This window comes from Apodemus sylvaticus, chromosome 23 (assembly GCF_947179515.1).
Source record: "Apodemus sylvaticus chromosome 23, mApoSyl1.1, whole genome shotgun sequence".
Lineage (NCBI taxonomy): Eukaryota > Metazoa > Chordata > Mammalia > Rodentia > Muridae > Apodemus > Apodemus sylvaticus.
Window position 1 is genome coordinate 52739902 of NC_067494.1, and position 23472 is coordinate 52763373.

General features: G+C 35.9%; 3 protein-coding genes across 3 annotated transcripts in view; 1 reads left to right on the top strand and 2 right to left on the bottom strand.

The window, feature by feature from the left end:
* LOC127673561 (vomeronasal type-2 receptor 116-like) overlaps positions 1 to 5040 on the bottom strand; it is a 48474-nt gene extending 43434 nt beyond the window's left edge. The window contains exon 1 of the mRNA XM_052169240.1: positions 4820 to 5040. Within this exon, the coding sequence (XP_052025200.1) occupies positions 4820 to 5040 (221 nt within the window). The remainder of the gene's footprint in view (positions 1 to 4819) is intronic.
* Positions 1 to 23472, top strand: part of LOC127673567 (formyl peptide receptor 2-like) — a 476281-nt gene that overhangs the window by 311789 nt on the left and 141020 nt on the right. The gene's annotated exons all lie outside the window — the stretch shown is intronic.
* On the bottom strand, positions 19613 to 20644 carry LOC127673568 (formyl peptide receptor-related sequence 3-like). The gene has a single exon (XM_052169254.1). The coding sequence runs from the start codon at positions 20642 to 20644 to the stop codon at positions 19613 to 19615; it is 1032 nt and encodes a 343-aa protein (XP_052025214.1).

The following is a 23472-nucleotide window of genomic DNA, read 5'->3' on the forward strand; positions in this document are numbered from 1 at the left end:
CAACCCAGGAGATAAAATTTTGTTACACTCAACAAAGATAAAAAAGGAATTGGGGAACTGAAGTCCACTTTGTCATCAGATGTCGAGATACAGAGTTTGGAGTTTGAAGAGCTATCTTCCTGTCTTGCTTTGGGGATTGCATTTAAGTGATTGAATGAATCTTAGAAAAAGACTTTGAACTTTGGGCTTTTAACATTGTTGAGACTGCTATAGATGATTGGGACTTTAGGTGTCAGACAAGATGTATTTATTATTATGCTATGGCCAGGTATGGCCCATTGACTTCCGTTTCAACAAGCCTATGTGGACCAGGCAATGGAATGTGATGGTTTGCATATGCTTGGCTCAAGGAGTGGCACTATGAAAATGTGTGATCTTAAGTTGGTAATGTATGCTCTCTCCATTTTCTTTTTGGAGGCACTCAGGGCTATGAGTTTTCCTCTTAGCACTGCTTTCATTGTGTCCCATAGATTTGGGTATGTTGTGTTTTCATTTTCATTGTGTTCTAAAAAGTCTTTAATTTCTTTCTTTATTTCTTCCTTGACCAAGGTGTCATTGAGTAGAGTATTGTTCAATTTCCACGTGTATGTGGGTTTTCTGTTGTTTCTGTTGCTATTGAAGACCACTTTTATTCCATAGTGATCAGATAGGAGGCATGGGATTAGTTCTATCTTTTTATATTTGTTGAGGTCTGTCTTGTGACCAATTATATGGTCGATTTTGGAGAAGGTACCATGAGGTGCTGAAAAAAAGGTATATTCTTTTGTTTTAGGATAGAATGTTCTATATATATCAGTTAAGTCTAATTGGTCCAAAGCTTCAATTAGTTTCATTGTGTCCTTGTTTAGTTTCTGTTTTCCTGATCGGTCCATTGAGGAAAGTGCAGTGTTGAAGTCACCCACAATTATTGTGTTAGGTGTAATGTGTGCTTTGAGTTTTAATAGAGTTTCTTTTATGAAAGAGGGTGCCCTTGCATTTGGAGCATAGATGTTCAGGATTGAGAGTTCTTCTTGTTGTATTTTTCCTTTGACCAGCAAGAAGTGTCCCTCAGAGTCTCTTTTGATGACTTTGGGTTGAAAGTCAATTTTATCTGATATTAAAATGGCTACTCCAGCTTGTTTCCTGAGACCATTTGCTTGTAAAATTGTCTTCCAGCCTTTTACTCTAAGGTAGTGTTTGTCTTTGACCCTGAGGTGTGTTTCCTGTAAGCAGCAAAATGTAGGGTCCTGTTTACGTATCCAGTCAGTTAGTCTATGTCTTTTTATTGGGGCATTGAGTCCATTGATGTTAAGAGATATTAAGGAATAGTGATTGTTACTTCCTATCATTTTTGACGTTATTTTTTAAATTTGATTGCTTAACTTCTTTTGGGTTTGATGAAAGGTTACTATCTTGCTTTTTTCAGGGTGGAGTTTCCCTCCTTGTATTGGTGTTGTCCTCCTATTATCCTTTTTAGGGCTGGGTTTGTGGATAGATATTGGGTGAACTTGGTTTTGTCGTGAAATATCTTAGTTTCTCCATCTATGGTGATTGAGAGTTTTGCTGGATATAGTAGTTTTGGTTGGCATTTGTGTTCTCTTAGAGTCTGCATGAGATCTGCCCAGGACCTTCTAGCCTTCATAGTCTCAGGTGAAAAGTCTGCTGTGATTCTGATAGGTCTTCCTTTATATGTTACTTGGCCTTTTTCTCTTACTGCCTTTAGTATTCCTTACTACACTGAAAAACAAGAGATGCCAGTACTTATCTCAGTAACCCTTTGCCAAACACCCTTAGGCCAGAAAGTTTGGTGCATATTTTATGAGCTGATGGGTTGGTATTTCTGATTTTGCTCAAAAATCAAATTTTACTTACAAAACACACTGATAAAAAGCTTACAACAATACCCAAGAGCCAATGAAAAGCATAAACTAGGAATGAATGAAGGAAAATGGAAGCAACAGAGAAAACACCAAGGAAAGGTTTTCTAGTTAACATAATATAAATAAAAGGAAGGCCATGAAGGAATTTTGTGAGCACTCATGATCCAGTCTATCTCCTTGTACTGAAAAACCATACTGTTGAAATTCAAAGAGAGGAATTTCAATCAAAGGCAAATTCAGAATCAAAATATAGTTAAGATTTGAACCACATTAACTGAAAATATACATATGATAGACATAAAGAACCCAGGATTTCATTATCTACAAAAGAAATAAAAAATTGGCAATTGAATATTTCATAGGTTCTTCATTTTTCAAACAAATGTAGTCTTCATTTGGATTGGTGTTTATACATTTATAATTAAATATCTGCATTTCAAAATGATAAATTTGTGTATATTATCAGGGAATACATATTAAAACCTTCTAGCTGTAGTATAACTTGCCATAATTTGATCATTGAATATAAAATATCAAGCATGAATAAAATATATCATAAAATGAAATATTTAAACTAAGATTCCAGATATTAGAATTTTTATTTATTATGAAAAACTGTTGATGATGGTACATAACTAGTATCTACATGGTCAAGAGATATATTCTATAGATATTCCAACTTTATAAAGCTACAAATATAGGATATGAATATATGGCAGATAAAAACCAATTTGAGATATATGTTCACACCCATATTTTAATTGATGTGTGAGAAAATAACTTACTCTCATAAAAACAAAGAGGAATTTTCAGCTGGATTTGTAAAAATACTAGAAAGATCAATAAAAGGACTGAAAATATTGCCTAATAAATTGGCTAAGCCACTATAGGATCCTAGATTTGGCTTCGAGGGTCTGAATTTGATCTCAAGATACTCTGTGTAAGATGAGAAAATTTGTCCTCACAATTTTTATTTTACCTGAAATTGTGAGCTACAAAGAAAGAATGTGGACACACACAAATGTTAAATGATAATAAATTTGAAAAGACTATACTAATACTGTAATAATCAAAAAGCCTATTTATTCTTAAAATTATTCTATATCCATCAGGAACACTCTACACAATGAATATTCACTTCTTACACTTGCTAAATGATAGATAAAAAGAAAGAACTATTCAGAAAAAGTTGCCTTTAAAATACCAGAACATAATGATAGCCCACTTATTTGTCTGTAGATGTACAAACATATAAAGATTAAGAATTACAGATGGAGATAAGATATCATCTGTTTAAACTAAATAGAAAATATCCAAACAGATAAGTAAAGGATTAAGTAAGAAAGATAAAGAATGTTGTCAGCTTTTCAGTATGTATATCTATTTGTGGTCAATTCTAAATAAAAAAGTATACTTCGCAAATGAATTGTATGAGATAATATTGTTAACACTTTTATAATAAATTTATATCATGAATACATTTATGTCATGAATTTAAATTTATATCATGAATATATTTATGTCATGAATTTAAATTTTTTCTTACATAATGACAAGGAATATTAATGAATGTTAAATATTTGTGACAAGGAAAATAATTTTATTTATAATGAACAAGCCAAACACTTATGATCACAAAACAAAAACTACAGTATTTGCTTGAATTGCTGAGAGTAAAGGACACAGGAATAATAAACAGAGAACAATAATTATGATAAAATAAAAGATATTCCTCAATACCTTACAAGCATTTGAAAAAATTTTGTGATTTTTTTCTGATACAATTTGTGATTCTCTAAAATAAATAGACTGATAATCCAATATTTTATCTAAAAATCAAATTTTCCATACCTATAAATGCTAGTTAATTTTTCAAAAAAAATAAATCTCTCAGGGTAACATAATGATCAATATGCATTCATACCTAAACTTATTTTCTCCTCCACTATGTTTGATATACTTCTTAGCACCTCACTGTAACTTTACCAAACACATAATATTGTCACACTGAGCATAATTTACCTTTACACCTGTATTTCTTCTGGTTATTTTTTTACTTGTTAACTCTCAACTGGATTCCTTATGTGTTTAAAGGGATTTCAAAGCGTTAATGTTCTATTTTAGTGCCCTACTTTCTGAATAAGTACAGATATAAGATTGTTTTTATGGGATTAGAAGGTTTGATTGGGATAAATACATCTCACCTCCTTTATCAGGAAACATATAAGAATATTTCTCTCTATTTCATAAAGACCTGTCTAATACTATCCATCCATCTGGAAGATTTCACAAAACCTAAAACAGCCAAAAGATGACCCCCTCATAGTCATGATGTCTTGGTAAATTCAGCCATGAAAATGAAAATACTGCAAACAGCATAAATCAGTAAACACTGGAAAGTGGAAAATAAAAATTAAATCAGCAAAGAAACACTTATAAAAATATGAGATAGATGAAATATCTGTGCAGCACAAAAGCATTCACAACTTCTAATTGTAAGACACTAATTTGAATTCAGCTGTATGTACCAAAGCACAGTCTCCTCAATCAAGCAGCAGGGAAACACTGAGGACTTACTTCATTTAGTGAAGTAAGCACAAGAACACACCCAGAACATGAGCAACAAGGTCAGCCTGAGAATACTTTATCCTTCTTTGAGGTCATAATATTGAAAACTATTCTGACAGTGTAGTATAACAGCAATTGCAAAGAAGATGTATACTTTATTAATCAAATGAGAAAACTAGAATGAATAAACTCAATGATACCATTTTATTCCACCAAAAGTAGAAAGAGGCAGAGTGATAATTAATTTAAAGAATATATTTTAGAATATCTATAAGAGTACCTATAAGAGAAGTTGTTATATTAAAAGGGAACTAAAGTATTAGTACATTTAAATGACCACATGTACTAAATTATAAGAATTCTAAACATTAAAAATGAATAATCGTACTTACTGTAAATAATTGTCCATATATTGGTACGGTATAGTTGGATGTGGAACTTTGTTTGGAGAGTAATAAGTATGAATAGGAAAAAATGCACCTATTACAACATCTCCTTCATGGTGAAAATCTTCAGGGGTTTTATAATAGCACAGACTGATATTTGAAGTCTTAAAGGCAGAGACAAATTTGGGAATCTGTATGAACAAGGAAATAAAAATCCAGTAGAACATCTTATTGATACATTGGTTTGCTTGATGCAGATCATGCAGGTCTAACACATATATGCTAAGGTCATGTTTTTGTAACTATGGTTGTTTTGAACTTTGTTCATGAGTGAGACTGTCACACTAATCATTCCAAAATTATTCTGTTGCCTCCTTCCCTTCTATTGGGAATTTTTAGCCTATTTCTCTTGAGCTCTGCAGATGAGGCCCTCTATTCAAATGAAAAACAATCTAGAATATAAGTTTGTTCCTATTCTTTATTGGCCAAAGACACTATGATTTCATCCAATGATACAAATAGCCATAGATTAGGGTTGAACTCCTCTTGTGATGAATTGCCTGAAAATATGAAGCAAGAAACTTTTTATGTAAAAACAATTTTGGCTTCTATCCCATGTTACATAAGAGTAGCCCAATTACACAAACAAGGGAAGGACTGAAATGAAAACACTGGTGGTATATTCACTTAAAATTTATATAGTTCATGGCTTTTGAGAGGTCCCATTTGTGGCTTAATATGAAAGATACAGAGATATCTATATAATATTGTTGATATTTTTGCTAAGGCAGTTTCCCAGATAATATTCTAGTCCCAACTCATTTGCCACTGTGTTTCTACCAAGTGGATTTCTCTCTGCTTATGTCAGTCCTCTGTTGATCTACCATAATTCATCATCTGTTTTCTGCATCCCTGCATTCCTTCTATTCTTCTAAATTCCATGACAAAAATACATATTTCAACTATTTCTTCATTAAATTATTCTTTTCTTCAAACACACACAAACACAAGGAGAAAAACAAAACAAACAAACAAACAAAATAATAACAACAAAAAAATCTAATGTGAAATATTCCACAGCTTACTCAACATAAACAAATCAGTAGCAGGACTCTGACCAGTAGTGTTGCCTTTTGGTGTCCTCCAAAGAAGTTTGCTTTTCACATTTTAACATGGTGATCTCAGAAAATCATGTCCTTTCTTTTGGCAGACAAAGAAGTCGCAAACATTTATATAGAATCAGTGACTGTGAGTTACAGAAATGACAACAATACCATATATCTTGCCAACATCTAACATGCTAGCATGACAATATACAATTTTAATACAGGGACACACATTCATAGTCAGTTGGCACCATAAGTGTAAGCACAGGATATATCAACATCTCCTCTTTTTACTCCAAAAAAAGATTTTATCTCTCATATTAGGACACTATATACAAAGAAAGAATAATTATGAGAAATATCAGAGTATTGTATTTACAATATCCAGATCATTTATATTTCACAACTTTAACAAAGCACTCTACTCTCTATCTTATCTTGGTGTGTTAGCTGTAGAATATTTTTTGGCAAAGAGAACATTGAAACATGCCTTTCAACTTTATTCTTACCCAACCAAAGGAAATTTAAGATTTTGAGCTTTTAGGTACAATAATATAAGCAAAAGTCCATTGTGTGGGGTCCCAACTGGAGGAGATAGAGAAAGAAATGAAGGAGCTGAAGGGTTTGCAACCCCATAGGAAGAACAACAATATCCACCAACCAGAATCCCCAGAGCTGCTAGGGACTAAGCCACCAACCCAGGAATGAGTATACATGATTCTAGCTGCCTCTGCAGCAGAGGACATCCTTGTCAGGTCTGAATGGAAGGAGAGGTTCTTGGTCCTATGAAGTCTTGATAGATGCCCCAGTGTAGGGGAATTGAGAATGGGGAGGTGGGAGTAGGTAGGTGAGTGGGTGGAGGAACACCCTCATAGAGGCAGGGGAAGGGGGGATAGGGATAGCAGAGGGGGTTTCCAGGAAAGAGGGAAACCCAGTAAGTGGATAACACCGAAATGTAAATAAGTTAAATTAAAAAAAACATAAAAACAAAAAAATAAAATAAAGACTAAAAGTCCATCTTCTTAAAAATATTAATAAATTGGATGAAAGATTATACTAGGATAAATATATCTTATTGATATTATTTTATCAATAAATATTGATATTATTTTATCAATGAAAATGTGATGCCATCAATAGCTAGATAAAAAAATATTCTTATAATACTTGTACGAAGCAATAATTTAGATAGATACATAGATAGATAGATAGATAGATAGATAGATAGATAGATAGATAGATAGATAACCACAGGAAAAAATGAGTACACATTTAAGTGTAGCTTTTAGCTACAATAATATAAGCAGAAGTCCATTGATTATGGTTAGGCTTATGAACATTTAAATCTATCAGGAGACTTGTCTTTAAAAGATCCAAGACATGAGGGTGATATGCTATACCATAGTCAGGATCAGGTATGTAGCAAGCAGCTTCTGAATCTAACAAAATTTAAACAGAATTATTGGCTACATAGACTGTCACCAAGGGTTTATCTGAATCACTGGGTACACCTATCTTTGGTAGCTAAGCCTAGAAGATCTTATAGACTTTTCTGTGAATTAAGAACTTGGAGAGAATGTCCTTCCTTCTCTAGGCAAAGTGGAGAAATCAATACCTAGCGTCCTACTTGTTGACAGTTTTGACTGTGTGCTGTCAGCAGTCAAAGTAATGAGAAGTTTATAATACAATTGCTACTGTTGAAACATTTGGCATAAGTTTAAGATTAAAGTCCATTTTGCCCATCACCTTCTTTGGAAGAGAGAAAGAAAGTCGTTAGGATCTGATATGACTCTTTATTACAAAAAAATATTTTTTGAATTTTAAAACATTTAAGATGCCACATTCTGAATATCTCTGAAGTGTTTGAGAACAGCATATCTGTCGAAAGTATATTTAAATAGATGACTTTGCTTGTTTCTCCGTAATCACTCTAAGCTTATCCTGGTAAACATAAATAGAAGGCAGAAAAAGCCTGGAAACTCATATTATTTGCATCCATTGTAAGCATGACTAAAACTGCAGCTCTGGATGCAATAAAGGACTTGTTCATTTACATTGTGACTGATTAATCAGATTAATCAATTAAATCAATTCATTATAAACACAAGTCTTTAAAATTCCCTTAAGAGATTATAAGAACACTCCTCCACTCCTGGTGGGATTGCAAGCTGGTAAAACCACTCTGTAAATCAGTCTGGCAGTTCCTCACAAAACTGGGTATGACACTTCCAGAGGGTCCTGTTATACCACTCCTGAGAATATACTCAGAGGATTCCCAGGCATGCAATAAGGACACATGCTCCACTATGTTCATAGCAGCCTTATTTATAATAGCCAGAAGCTGGAAAGAATCCAGATGTTTCTCAATGGAGGAATGGATACAGAAAATGTGGTATATTTACACAATGGAATACTACACAGCAATTAAAAATAATGAATTCATGAAATCCTTAGGCAAATGGTTGGAACTGGAAAATATCATCCTAAGTGGGGTAACTCATTTACAAAAGAACACACATGGAATGCAGTGACTGATAAATGGATATTATCCCAGAAGCTCTGAATACCAAAGACACTTACATATCAAATGATTCCCAAGAAGAAGAAAGGAGTGGGCCCCTGGTCCTGGAATGGCTTGATGCAGCAATATAGGGGATTACCAGAATAGAGAAGTGGGAGGGTGCTGATTGGGGAAAGGGTGGAGGGAAAAGGGCTTATGGGACTTATGAGGAGGGGGGAACTGGGAAAGGAAAAAATCATTTGGAATATAAACAGAGAATATAGAAAAAAATAAGATTAGCTTTTCGAAGACAAGGAATTTAGGTTAAACCTTCAAAATCAAAAATTTAAACTTTAGCACTTTTAGTTTCAAATTAAACTTTTAATCATGAATACCATCCATCACCTGACAGCACCGATAGGACCACCCACACTGCTCAGAGAATCATGTCCAGAACCCTCTGGCAGAAGCCTTCCAGTTTCTGTCTCTGGCTTTGGACCATCCTCTGCCACAGCACACCATATCCAGGTGGTATAAGGAGATAGGAGACCACCCAGAAGTGGGGAGAGGCCAGTCAGCACAAGTAGGACCTTACCTGCTGCTCAGATGATCGCATCTGGAACCCTCAGATGGGAGCCTTCTGGTTTCTGTCTCCAGCTCAGGACCATCCTCTGCCACAGATCAGGACCTTCCTAAGCACAGCCATTTCCAAGTGGTGCAGGGAGGTAGCTAACTATCCAGGAGTGAAGAGAGGCCAGACAGCACAGGTAGGACTGCCCTGCTGCTCAGAGGAAAGACCTGGAAACTCTGAAGACACAAGAGCCTAGGAGCAGCCTGGGACAGGAGTTTTCTGATTTCTGCCCACACCCAGAGCTGATTGGGGCCACAGAGCTACATATCCAAATACCATCACAAGAGAGCTGGTCTCATAGACATACCTACATACCTGTATTAACAGAGAGAACAGGTCTACTAGGACCATAGATACAGAGGCTTAGGGGACAGATAAGCCACAGTCAGAGACAGCAACACCAGCTAACATCAGAGATAACCAGATGGCAAAAGGCAAATGCAAGAACATTACCAACAGAAATCAAGGCAACATGGTACCATGTGAACCAAGTTCTCCCACAATACCAAGTACTGGATACCCCAACACACCAGTAAAGCAAGATCTTAATTTAAAATCACATCTTTTGATGCTGTAGAGGATTTCAAGAAGGACATAAATAACTCCCTTAATTAATTAATTAATTAATTAATTAATTAATTCCTTAAGGAAATACAGGAGAACATGAGTCAACAGGTAGAAGCTTTTAAAAAGGAAACACAAAAATCCCTTAAAGAAAAAATTTATTTAAAGAAATAAAGACAGAGGGGGATACTCTCAGCCAGTCATTGAACTGAGTACAGGGTCTCTAATGGGTGAGCTAGAGAAAGGAATCAAGGAGCTAAAGGAGATTGCACCACCATAGGAGGAACAACAATATGAGCTACCCAGTACTTCCCGAGCTCCCAGTGACAAAACCATCAACCAGAGAGTACACATGGTGTTACCCATGGCTCCAGTTGCATAGCCAGCAGAGGATGGTCTTGTTAGACATCAAAGGAAGGAGAGACTTTTAGTCCTGGAAAGGCTTGATGATGTAATGTAGGGGAATACCAGCACAGGGAAGTGGGAGAGGGTTGATTGGGGAACAGGGTGAGGGGAAATGGCTTATAGGATTTTCGGGTGTGTGTGGGGGACCAGGAAAGGGCAAATCATTTGAAATGTAAATAAGGAATATATCCAATAAAAAAAAAAAGAAATACAGGATAACATGAGTCAATGAGTAGAAGCCCTTAAAGAGGAAACACAAAAAAATCCCTTAAAGAATTACAAGAAAACACAAACAAACAAGTGAAGGAACTGAACAAAGCCATCCAAGATCTAAAAACAAGAGTAGAAACATCAAAGAAATCACAAAGAGAGACAACTTTGGAGATAGAAAACCTTGGAAAGAGATCAGGAGTCATAGATGCAAACATCAACAACAGAATACAAGAGATAGATGAAAGAATTTCAGTTGCTGAAGGTACCATAGAAAGCATTGGCTCAACAGTCAAAGAAAATGCAAAATGCAAAAAACTTGTAATCCAAAGCATCCAGGAAACCTAGGACATAATGAGAAGATCAAACCTAAGGATTATAGGTATAGAAGAGAGTGAAGATTTACAACTTATAGGGCCAATAAACATCTTCAACAAATTATATAAGAAAACTTCCCCAATCTAAAGAGAGAGATGCCCATGAACATACAAGACTACAAAGCTTCAAACAGACTACACCAGAACAGAAATTCCTCCTGTCACATAATAATCAAAACATCAAATTTACTAACCAAAGAAAAAATATTAAAACAGTAAGGAAAAATGGCAAGTAACATATAAAGGAAGACCTATCAGAATTACACCAGACTTCTCACCAGAGAACAAGAAAGCAAGAAGATACTGGGCAGATCCCATACAGTCCCTAAGAGAACACAAATGCCAGCCCAGACTACTATACCCAGCAAAACTCTCAATTACCATAGATAGAAAACCAAGATATTACATGGCAAAAACAAATTTACACGATATCTTTCCACAAATCCAGCCCTACAATAGATAATAGAAAGAAAACGTCAACACAAGGAGGGAAATTACACCCTAGAAAACTCAAGAATGTAATCTTCTTTCAACAATCTCCCAAAAAAGGTAGTTACACAAATATAAAAATAACATCAAAAATAACAGGAAACAACAATCACTATTCTTTAATATCTCTTAACATCAATGAACTCAATTCCCTAATAAAAAGGCATAGACAGACTGAATATGTAAGCAGGACTGAGCATTTTGCTGCATACAGGAAAAGCACCTCAGTGTTGAAGACAAAAACTACCTCAGAGTAAAGGGTTCAAAAACAAATTTCCAAGAAAATGGTTCCAAGAACCAAGTTGGAATAGCGACTCTTCTATCGAATAAAATAGACTTTCAGCCAAAAGTCATCAAAAAAGATAAGGAAAGAAACTTCATGTTCATCAACGGAAAAATCTACCAAGAAGGACTTTAAATTCTTAACAACTACACTCCAAATGCAAGGGCACCCACATTCATAAAAGAAAATTTACTAAAGCTCAAAGCAAACATTGTACCTCCAACAATAATGCTGGGAGACTTCAACGCACCACTCTCAGGAAAGGACAAATCATGGAAACAGAAAATAAACATAGAAACAGTGAAACTAACAGAAGTTAGGATCCAAATGGACTTAGCAAATATCTATAGAACATTTCATCATAAACAAAAGAATATTCCTTTTTCTCATCAACTCTTGGTACCTTTCTCCAAAACTGACCATATATTTGGTCACAGATCAGACCTCAACAGATATAAGAAATGTGAAGTAATACCATGTCTCCTAATAGATGACTACAAATTAAGACTTGACTTCAATAGCAACAAAAAAACAACAGAAAGCCCAGATGTACAGGGAAGCTGAACAACATTCTTCTCAATGATAACTTGGTCAAGGAAGAAGAAAGAAATCAAAGACATTTTACAATTTAATGAATATGAAGGCATACCCAAAATTATGTGACACAATGAAAGCAGTGCTAAGAGAAAAACTCATAGCCCTGAATGCCTCCAGAAAGGAACTGGAGAGAGCATAACTAGTAGCTTAGCCATACACCTGAAAGCTCTAGAACAAAAATAATCAAATGTGCCAAGAGGAGTAGAAAGCAGGAAATAATCAAACTCAGAGCTAAAATCAATCAAATAGAAACAAATAGAATTATTCAAAGAATCAACCAAATCAGGAGCTGGTTCTTTGACAAAATCAACAAGATAAATAAACCCTTCAACAGACTAACCAGAGAGCACAGAGACAGTATCTAAATTAACAAAATCAGAAATGAAAAGGGAGATATATGGGGCTAGGAATACCTGGCTGTTGCCAGGAGAGTGGGGTGGAGCTTAGACAGAATACTAAGATAGGTAACATAAAATAACAAAGAGAACAATGTGCAGGAGACAGAGGGAAAGAGGAAAAGAGCAGAAGGAGCAGGCAGGCTTCTCACCATGGGACAGGACAGGTCCCATGGTAAGGACAAGGCAGGCTTAGTCTTAAGAGAAACAGCCTTTTTCTTACAAACATGGATTTAATTCATTTAGCATTTAAAGGGTGGGAGCTTTTTCTTTCTTGATGCCATAAATATTGTAGTCCATTTTTAATCCAGAATGAGTGAGTTCTTTGTGCACCGGTGCTTGGTCTTTTGCTCCAAATGCATATGTAAGTATCGATATGTGTGTAAGTATGTAATTGTGCGAATGTATGTATGTGTGTGTGTGTAAGTATGAAATTGTGAGAATACATGCAAGCTGGGCCCAGCTGAATGCGTGAAAATATGTATGAAGCTGTATGTATGAATTTATGTGAGATTATGCGTATTTACTTATGTAGAAGTTTTTCCTTCTGCAAGTGTTATTCTCTTCTCCTGCTTCAATAGTAGTTTGTTGCTCCTAACGTCCTCCTAGACTGACAAGCAAGAGACATCTGAAAAATAGGGAAAAGGCTCTAGAAACTAATCCTTTACTTAATCTCCTGCTCTCTTAGGATGAGGTATTAAATGCCTGAGAGTGCAGTCTCTGGTTTCAGAGGAACATAGAAGGCAGGTCAGCTACATTAGCATAGTAACTTAGACTTAGATAAGTAAACCTTTTATTATACAGCAACCCTAAATTTTCAGTAAGACAAAGTCTTACCTCCACCCAAGCTTTCCGCTGCCTCAAGAAGAACCAAGAAGAAAAGAACACCTTCGCTGGGGCTGGCTCCTGGCAATCAAGAATTGACAAATGGGACCTCATAAAATTGTAAAGCTTCTTTAAGGCGAAAGACACTGTTAATAGGACAAAATGGCAACCAACGGACTGGTAAAAATCTTTACCAAGCATACATCTGATAGAGGGCAAATATCTAATATACACAAAAAACTCAAGAGTCAGAGTCCAGAGAACCAAATAACCCTATTTCAAAAATGGATAAATGAGCTAAACAGAGAATTCTCAATTGAGGAAATTCAAAGGGCTGAGAAGCACCTAAAAAAATTCAACATCTTTGTCATCAGAGAAATGCAAATCAAAACGACCCTGAGATTCTACCTCACACCAGTTAGTATGGCTAAGATCAAACACTCAGGTGACAGCAGATGCTGGAATAAAGAAAACAAGGTATACCCAAACCTTGTAATACTACTCAGCTATTAAAAACAAAGACATAATGAAGAAAAATGAATGGAAATTAAGACTATTATCCTGAGTGAGATATTGGCAGACATATAAAGACAAAGATTGTATGTACTCACTTACAATTGGACACTAGCCATAAAGTACATGATAACCTTGCTACAATTCACAGACCAAAAGAAACTGGGTAGTAAATAGGTCACAAGGGAGGATTCATGAATCTCACCCAAAAGGGGCAGAAACAATAGTAATAGTTAGTAAGTGATGTGAAACATCTGGGTGGGAGGAATGAGTAGAAGAATAATGATTGCAAGTATCCAGAAATATACTGTTAAAGTATTTCAACTGAATTACAAATTATATTTGTACAGACTTTTATATACTTCTCCATTCCTTTAACTACCTCACCAGTTTTCTTTACTTACCTAGTATTTCCTCTCTATAAATGATCTTTCTTTCCTACTATCCTCATCTCAAAAGCCATAAATTAGATTTTTTTCCATCCCATGGTTTTCAAACTTTTTCACATTCTTCCAACAAAACATTAAATATACACAAAACTCTATTTGAGCAGAAAGGAAAGTCACAGCAAGGACATAATCTCAATATGAATTTATATTTGAGAGTCCTTTCGTGCTGCTATAATTTAAAATACCCTGATAAATGTAACCAAATTTAAAGGGGTGATTTTCTTTAATTTTTTTATTCGATATAATTTATTTACATTTCAAATGATTTCCCCTTTTCTACTGCCCCACTCCCCGAAAGTCCCGTAAGCCCCCTTCTCTTCCCCTGTCCTCCCACCCACCCCTTCCCACTTCCCCGTTCTGCTTTTGCCGAATACTGTTTCACTGAGTCTTTCCAGAACCAGGGACCAATCCTCCTTTCTTCTTGTACCTCATTTGATGTGTGGATTATGTTTTGGGTATTCCAGTTTTCTAGGTTAATATCCACTTATTAGTGAGTGCATACCATGATTCACCTTTTGAGTCTGGGTTACCTCACTTAGTATGATGTTCTCTAGCTCCATCCATTTGCCTAAGAATTTCATGAATTCATTTTTTCTAATGGCTGAATAGTACTCCATTGTGTAGATATACCACATTTTTTGCATCCACTCTTCTGCTGAGTGATACGTGGGTTCTTTCCAGCATCTGGCAATTATAAATAGGGCTGCTATGAACATAGTAGAGCATGTATCCTTATTACATGGTGGGGAATCCTCTGGGTATATGCCCAGGAGTGGTATAGCAGGATCTTCTGGAAGTGAGGTGCCCAGATTTCGGAGGAACCGCCAGACTGATTTCCAGAGTGGTTGTACCAATTTGCAACTCCACCAGCAGTGGAGGAGTGTTCCTCTTTCTCCACACTAAAGGGGTGATTTTTAATATATCTTTTTCTACATGACTGCATATAAGCTAGGGACATCCAAACAAGAGATAGTTGAAATAACCTGTCATTTTACCTGCACATTCAAGACTGTAATGCATTGTAAATAATGTGTTTTAGGACTGAAATAGGATGGTGAATCTTATATAAGCCATGCTAGGTCTCCAGCCTAGCTTTTGGTACCACACACAATACAGAAGGTTTTTTGCACAGAAACACCCATGAGCAAGAATTAGAAAATATGCTTTTTTAGATGTTTCTCTCAAATTAGTTGTTTGATTATGCCTAGTTGGCCATCAAAATGAGTTATTACATGATTTCTACCTTGTCTTTCCTCACCCTGCTTCTATCAAACTTTGTTAATGCAAATATTTAATGATTTAAGTATTTATAATGTACTTTTAAAAAATTTCTTTTTATTTATTGAAAAGGGAAGAAAGGGGAAGTAAAACACTTTATGATAAAATTAAGTATTTACATAGAAAATATTTCATATAAACATGCTAAAATTGTCAATTTTCATGGAAAATTAAGGAGTAAAGTGGTAGACATGTAAAACATTGCTAAATTAGTTGAAATATGGGATAGAAACATTTTATGATAGAATTGAAGATGTACATGGAAAGTAGTTCTGATAAAATTGTAGATAAATGTAGAAAAACATGTTAGAATTGAAGATTACCATGGAAAATTTTATATAGATATAATAATGATAGGCATAAATGCATTCCTAAGTTGATTAAAAGTGGAATTATAAACATTTTCTGATAAACTTGAATGAAAAATATTTCTGATAAAATTGTTGAAATATATAGAAAATCATGATAAAATTAAAGATCATCATATAGATAAATGGATTATATCTATATGATAATTAGAAAATCATATTATATCTAATATGAAATTCTATAGATAAAATGATAGACATAAAGATAATTCTAAGTTGATTGAAGGAATTATAAACATTTTCAGATAATATCGACGATTTACATGGAAAATATTTCTGGTAAAATTCAAGAAATAAATAGATAAACACATTAAAATCGACTATTTCATGGAAAATTTTACATAAAAAATTGTACATATAAAAACTCTTTCTAAATTAATTGAAGGTGGAATTAGAAACATTTGTGATAAAATCAAATATTTATATTGGAAACATTTCTGATAAAATAGAGGAAATATATAGAAAGACATTAAAATTGAAGATTGTCATGAAAAATAATGCAGATAAAATGGTAGACATAAAAGAAATTACTAAATTAATTAAAAGGGAAATTACGAACATTTTCTGATAAAACTGAAGATTTACATGAGAGATATTTCATTAGTCTATGTCTTTTTATTGGGGAGTTGAGTCCATTGTTGTTAAGAGATATTAGGGAATAGTGATTGTTGCTTCCTGTTATTTTTGATGCTATTTTTATGTTTGTGTGGGTATCTTCTTTTGGGTTTGTTGGAAGAAGATTATTTTCTTGCTTCTTCTAGGGAGTTGTTTCCTTTCTTGTGTTGGCATTTTCTATCAATTATCCTTTGTAGGGCTGGATTTGTGGACAGGTATTGAGTAAATTTGGTTTTATCATGGAATATCTTGGTTTCTGCATCTATGATGATTGAGAGTTTTGCTGGTTATAGTAACCTGGGCTGGCATTTGTGTTCTCTTAGGGTCTGTATGAGATCTGCCCAGGATCTTCTAGGTTTCATCGTCTCTGGTGAGAAGTCTGGTGTGATTCTGATAGGTCTGCCTTATAAGTTACTGGCCCTTTTTTCCCTTACTGCTTTTAATATTCTTTCTTTGTTTAGCGAATTTGTTTTTTGATTATTATGTGCCTGGAGGACTTTCTGCCCTTGTCCAGTCTGTTTGGAGTTCTGAAGGCTTCTTGTATGTTCATGGGCATCTCTTTTTCTAGGATAGGGAAGTTTTCTTCTACAATTTTGTTGAAGATATTTACTGGGCCTTTAAGATGTAAATCCTTACTCTCATCTATACCTAGGTTTGGTCTTCTCCTTGTGTCCTGGAGTTCCTGGATATTTGGAGTTACCAGCTTTTGCATTTTGCATTTTCTTTGACTGTTGAGTCAATGTTTTCTATGGTATCTTCAGCCCCTGAGGTTCTTTCTTCTATCTCTTGTATTCTGTTGTTGATGCTTGCATCCATGACTCCTGAATTCTTTCCAAGGTTTCCTATCTCCAGAGATGTCTCACTTTGCGATTTCTTTATTGTTTCTACTTCCACTTTTAGATCCTGGGTGGTTTTGTTCACTTCCTTCACTTGATTATGTTTTCCTATAATTCTTTAAGGGATTTTTATTTTTCTTCCTTAAGGGCTTCAGCATGTTGACCCATGATCTCCTGTTTTTCTTTAATGGATTTTTTGTGTTTCATCTATAAGGGCTTTTACCTGTTGATGGATGTTTGCCTGTATTTCTTTAAGGGAGTTATTTAAGTCTTTCTTGAAACCCTCTATTAGCATCATGAGATACGGATTTTAAATTCAACTCTTACTTTTCCTGTGTGTTGGGGTATCCAGGATTTGTTGTGTTGGGAGAACTGGGTTCTGATGATGCCATGTGGCCTTGGTTTCTGTTGGTAGGGTTCTTGTGCTTGCCTTTCCCCATCTGGTGCTAGTTGGTATTATTGTCTCTGGCTGGAGTTTGTTCCTCCTGTTGGCTTGTAAGCCTGTGTTCTTACTCTTCTGAACTCAATATTGAAAGCACTGCTGGGAGATCTCTCTCTCCTGGGAGGCTCTGCACAGAAGAGAGCTCTTGGTACAAATGGAATGGGGGGGCAAGGGGGTGTGTGAAGGGGGTGCACAAGAAGACTTCCCAGCTGCTCCACTGATCTTAGGCCCTGTGAGCTCCTAGCTAAGTCACCTCCAGAGAGAAGGTGGAGATCTCACTCTGAGCTCAAAAATGGAAGTAGAAACTATAAAGAAATCACAAAGTGAGACATCTCTGGAGATAGAAAACCTTGGAAAGAATTCAGGAGTCATGGATGCAAGCATCAACAACAGAATACAAGAGATAGAAGAAAGAACCTAAGGTGCTGAAGATAACCATAGAAAACATTGACTCAACAGTCAAAGAAAATGCAAAATGCATAAAGCTGGTAACTCAAAATATCCAGGAACTCCAGGACACAAGGAGAAGACCAAACCTAGGTATAGATGAGAGCGAGGATTTACATCTTAAAGGCTGCTGGGAGATCACTCTTTCTTGGAGGACTTCTATATGCACAGAAGGCTATAATGTACTTTTATATCTTTTACACAGTTACAAACATGTACACACAAAAAAAATAAAACTTTCTAAATGCATATAACATCTAGGGAATCAAACAAAAATATATTGTGTTTCCTTTTGATAATGGTTTTATTCATATTATATTTATCAACAATTTTACCTATATTCTAATAATGAGACTTATTTTTCTTCTTGATGGCAGAACTCTTTGTTGTTCTTTGACTTGATCTCGAGTGGCTCAGTTTGACTTGAATTCTCAAAATCTCTATATAGACTGGCTTTTATATGATAATCCTTTCTAGACATCAGTTCTAGGATTTTAATTGCAACACATGCCCACCAAATATTTATTTTATAATAAAAATTTAATGTATGAAATTAATATATGCTGTGTCATATAAGTATTTTGAGAATGCATAATTCTGTAATTTTTAATATTTTTCACCATAGTGTTATCCCATGCTATAGACTCAATTGAAAACTTCTTGAAAGGACAATGTCATCCTTCTATGCCTTCTGACGCTGCCTGGCCTTTCTGCTGCTGCAAAATCTTGGCATGTCTGCTACAATGAAAACACCATCTCCTGATCCATCCTAGAGAACCTGATTCACTCAGAGAAGCTGGTAAGAACCTTTTCTCACATCTGGAGTCCCAGAGCTGTGGCTGAGGGTCTAGCGGACTCACTATCCAGCAATCACTGAAATACTTGCCCTCCCAAATACCACTTCCCTTCCATTCCTTCCACCCCTTCTGCTGCTGTGGCAGACTCTTGACAGGTCTGCTACACGGAAGACACTATCTCCTGATCCATCCAAGAGAACCCACTGCACTCAGAGCAGTTGGAGTGCAGAAGCCTTCAACCAAGGAATACACATTCTTCCTGCCACAATTGTGTCTTAGGAATGCCTTGTTGGGCATCAGTGGGAGGAGAGTTCCCTTGTCCTATGAACGCTTGATAGATGCCCCAGCATGGGGAAATCGAGGGGGAATAAGTGGGAGTGGGTTGGGCATAGGGGCACTTTCTTGGAGGCAAAGGGTGGGAGGATGGGTTGGAGGTTTTCTGGGAGGGGGGAACTGGGAAAGGGTATAGCATTTGAAATGTAAATGAAGAATATGTTCAATAAAAAAGAATGGACAATATCATTAGGTTTTATTTTTATTTCTTTCTTATAAATTGAAGGACAAAAATGATCCTATAATTAATATTTAAAAATATCATGCAAGGTGGCATTAGAGAGAAAATGAGAACCGGGTAGAACAGAAAGCATTCCACTGGCTTTGAAGCTACCATTCCTATAGTCCAGGGTCTTCAGGACATGAAGAAAAGTTGCTGCTTTTGCCACTGCTTAGGACTGAGTCTTCTCGTAGGGCCCTCTCCAGACTGGCAGACAGGGAATGTATCAGTTTCTCTCTAAATTCTTGACCAAGAAAGACATAGAGTATTGGGTTGAGACAGCTGTTGAAGGAAGCCAGTGTGCTTGCAGGGTTCACCAACATGTGAATGCTATTTGGTGTCTCCTTATTCCAGATATTACCTAAAAGAATAATCAACTGAAAAGGGAACCAACACATAAAGAAGGAAATTGCTACAGCAGTGAGAACACGTAAGGGACGGCTGGAATTCCGAAAGCCTTTTCTGCAAATCTTGGCAGCCATGAGTCCATAGCAGATGGCAATGAAGGACATGGGTAAGCTGAAGCCAATAATAAAACTGATGATTCCTGTAGCTGTACTCACAGTAATTGACACCTTTAATTGCTCCTCAGGTTTTGCAACCACAGATTCAAAGTTACATGTACAGTGCACTTCACCTCTTGGATCTCTCACTGTAGTCAAGAAGAGAAAATGTGGCAAGGTAAGCAGCAGAGAAAGAATCCAAGCTCCAACAACCACTTTCCTGGCTAGACTCACAGTTCGGTGATTCTGAGCCCATACTGGGTGCAGGACACAAGTACAGCGATCCATGGCAATGAGAGTGATGAGGAAAACACTTACAAAAAGGTTTATATGTACAATGCTGTGAACAAGTTTGCAAAGAAACCAACCAAACAGCCATTTTCCCTTCATGACCATTGAGATGATATGTAGTGGTAAAGTAGCCATGAAAGAGAAATCACCCAAAGCCAGTTTCAGATAACAGATGGTGGTCACAGTGTGTGCCATCCGGAACCCAGCCACCAAAATCACAAGCCCATTACCTAGCACACCAAGGACAAAGGTTATGGAGAGGACTATCACTGAGAGGATCCATAGAACTCTGGAGGTGGTAGATTCATAAAACACCACTTCTGATCCATTCAGAGGGATGGAGAGGTTGGCTTCCATTTCCTCAGCACCTTAAACATTTCAACAATGACTGTTATACAGATGCGCCTCCAATATACAATGCTCTTACTCAGATTCCACATCACCTTCCATAGCATGGTACCCATTTTAAGTGCAGTGAATGAAACCTACTTCTCTGTTGAATCTTTCTTATTGAAACCATACTTACATATACTATCAGAGAGAATTATTACTTCTCAGACTGACTGTGAAAGGGATCATACTATTCTATCTTACACCACTGATAGCGAACAGGAAATACAATGTTGGCAGGCCTGAGCTTACCAGCGGTAACATAGAAGTGACTGATAAGATTTTCCCTTGATCAAGGTTTTCCATATGTTCTTTGTTCTCAAGGAATAAAATTATGTAATAGAGAGAGTATTTATTTGCAAAGATTAAGGGTTGTGGAAGGTAATTTTACCCAAGATTATAGATGATGCCTTTTTCATTATGGCTGTGATATTCTCACCACTGTTGTGGCATTATTCTATGACTGTCTTGTATTCAACTGAATATTCTTCTAGGTACACACCATTATAAAAAGACACTGCTCTTGGAGACCATAACATCCTTGTAATTTTGACCTACCCAATGATTTTTGTTACTTTTTATATTATCAATTTCAAAGAGAATGTTTTTAAGATTATGGTGTGCATGTTGCATTCAGAGTGGTAAGTTTTATGTTATTTTCTGTCCAAATGATAGAGAACACAAGTAAACAGGGAGAAGCCCTTGAAGAACTAAGGGAAAACACAGCAAAACAGGTGAAGGAATTAAACAAAGCCATCCAGGATCTAAAGAAGGAGGTAGAAACAGTAATGAACTCAAAAAGTGAAACAACTCGAGACATAGAAAACCTACAAAAGAAGTCAGGAGTCATGGATCTAAGCATCAACAACAAAATACAAGTGAGAGAAGAGATAATCTCAGATGCAGAAGATACCATAGAAAGCATTGATACAACAGTTAATGTACTAAACAAAGAATATTAAAAGCAGTAAGGGAAAACGGTCAAGTAACATATAAAGGTAGACCTATCAGAATTACACCAGACTTCTCACCAGAGACTATGAAGGCCAAAAGAGCCTGGGCAGATGTCTTGCAGACCCTAAGGGAAAACAAATGCCAACCCAGAGTGCTATATCCAGCAAATATCTCAATTACCATAGATGAAGAAACCAAGGTATTCCATGACAAAAACAAATTTACACAGTATCTTTCCACAAATCCAGCCCTTCAAAGGATAATGAATGGAAAACACCAACAAAAGGAATGAAACTACACACTAGAAAAAGCAAGAAGTTAGCCTTCTTTCAACAACCCCAAAAGATAATAACCACACAAACATAAAAATTACATCAAAAATAGCAGGAAGCAACAATCATTATTCTTTAATATCTCTTAACATCAATGGACTCAATTCCCCAATAAAAAGACAAAGACTGACAGACTGGATTCATAAACAAGACCCAACATTTGCTGCCTATAGGAAATACTTGTCAGTGTCAAAGACAAACACTACTTTAGAGTAAAAGGCTGGAAAACAGTTTTCCAATAATATGGTCCCAGGAAACAAGCTGGAGTAGCCACACAAATATCCAATAAAATAGACTTTCAACCAAAATCATCAAAAAGACTTAAAAGGCCACTTTATACACATCAAAGAAAAAATCTACCATGACGAACTCTCAATTTTGAACATCTATGCCCCAAATACAAGGGCACCCTTATTTGTAAAGGAAACTTTGCTAAAGCTTAAAACACACATCATACCCCACACAATAATTGTGGGTGACTTCAACACCCCACTTTCCTCAATGGACAGATCAGGGAAACACAAACAAAACAGAGACACAGTGAAACTATCAGAAGTTTTGGACCAAATGGATTTAATAGATATCCATAGAAAATTTCATCCTAAATCAAAAGAATATACCTTCTTCTAGTACCTCATGGTACCTTCTCCAAAACTGACCATATAATTTGCCACAAAACAGACCTCAACAGATATAAGAAGATGGAACTAATTCCATGCCTCCTGTCAGATCACTATGGAGTAAGGGTGGTCTTCAATAGCAACAAAAACAACAGAAAGCCCACATACACATGGAAGCTGAACAATGTACTACTCAATGATAACTTAGTCAAGGAAGAAATAAGGAAAGAAATCAAAACCTTTTTAGAATTTAATGAAAATGAAGGCACAAGATACCCAAATTTATGGGACACAGTGAAAGCAGTCCTAAGAGGTAAACTCATAGTTCTAAGTGCCTCCAAAAAGAAACTGGAGAGAGAATACACTAGCTGCTTAACAGCACACTTGAAAGTTTTAGAATAGAAAGAAGCTAATTCACCCAAGAGGAGTAGAAGGCAGGAAATCATCAAACTCAGGGCTGAACTCAACCAAGTTGAAACAAAAACCACTATACAAAGAATCAACAAAACCAGGAGCTGTTCTTTGGGACCCTCAACAAGATAGATAAATCTTTAGCCAGACTAACCAGAGGGCACAGAGACAGTATACAAATTAACAAAACCAGAAATGAGAAAGGAGGAAAAAACAACAGAAACTGTGGAAATTCAAAAATTTATCAGATCCTACTACAGAAGCCTATACACAACACAACTGGAAAATTTGGATGAAATGGACAATTTCCTAGACAGATACCAACTACCAAAATTTAATCAGGATCAGATAGACCATCTAAACGGTATCATAAACCCGAAAGAAATAGAAGTGGTCATTGATGATCTCTCAACCAAAACAAACACAGGACCAGATGGTTTTAGTGCAGAATTCTACCAGACCTTCAAAGGAGACCTAA

What these genes read in the sequence shown, in the direction of transcription:
- LOC127673568 (XM_052169254.1), bottom strand. Translation starts at nt 20,644, where the DNA reads ATGGAAGCCAACCTCTCCATCCCTCTGAATGGATCAGAAGTGGTGTTT.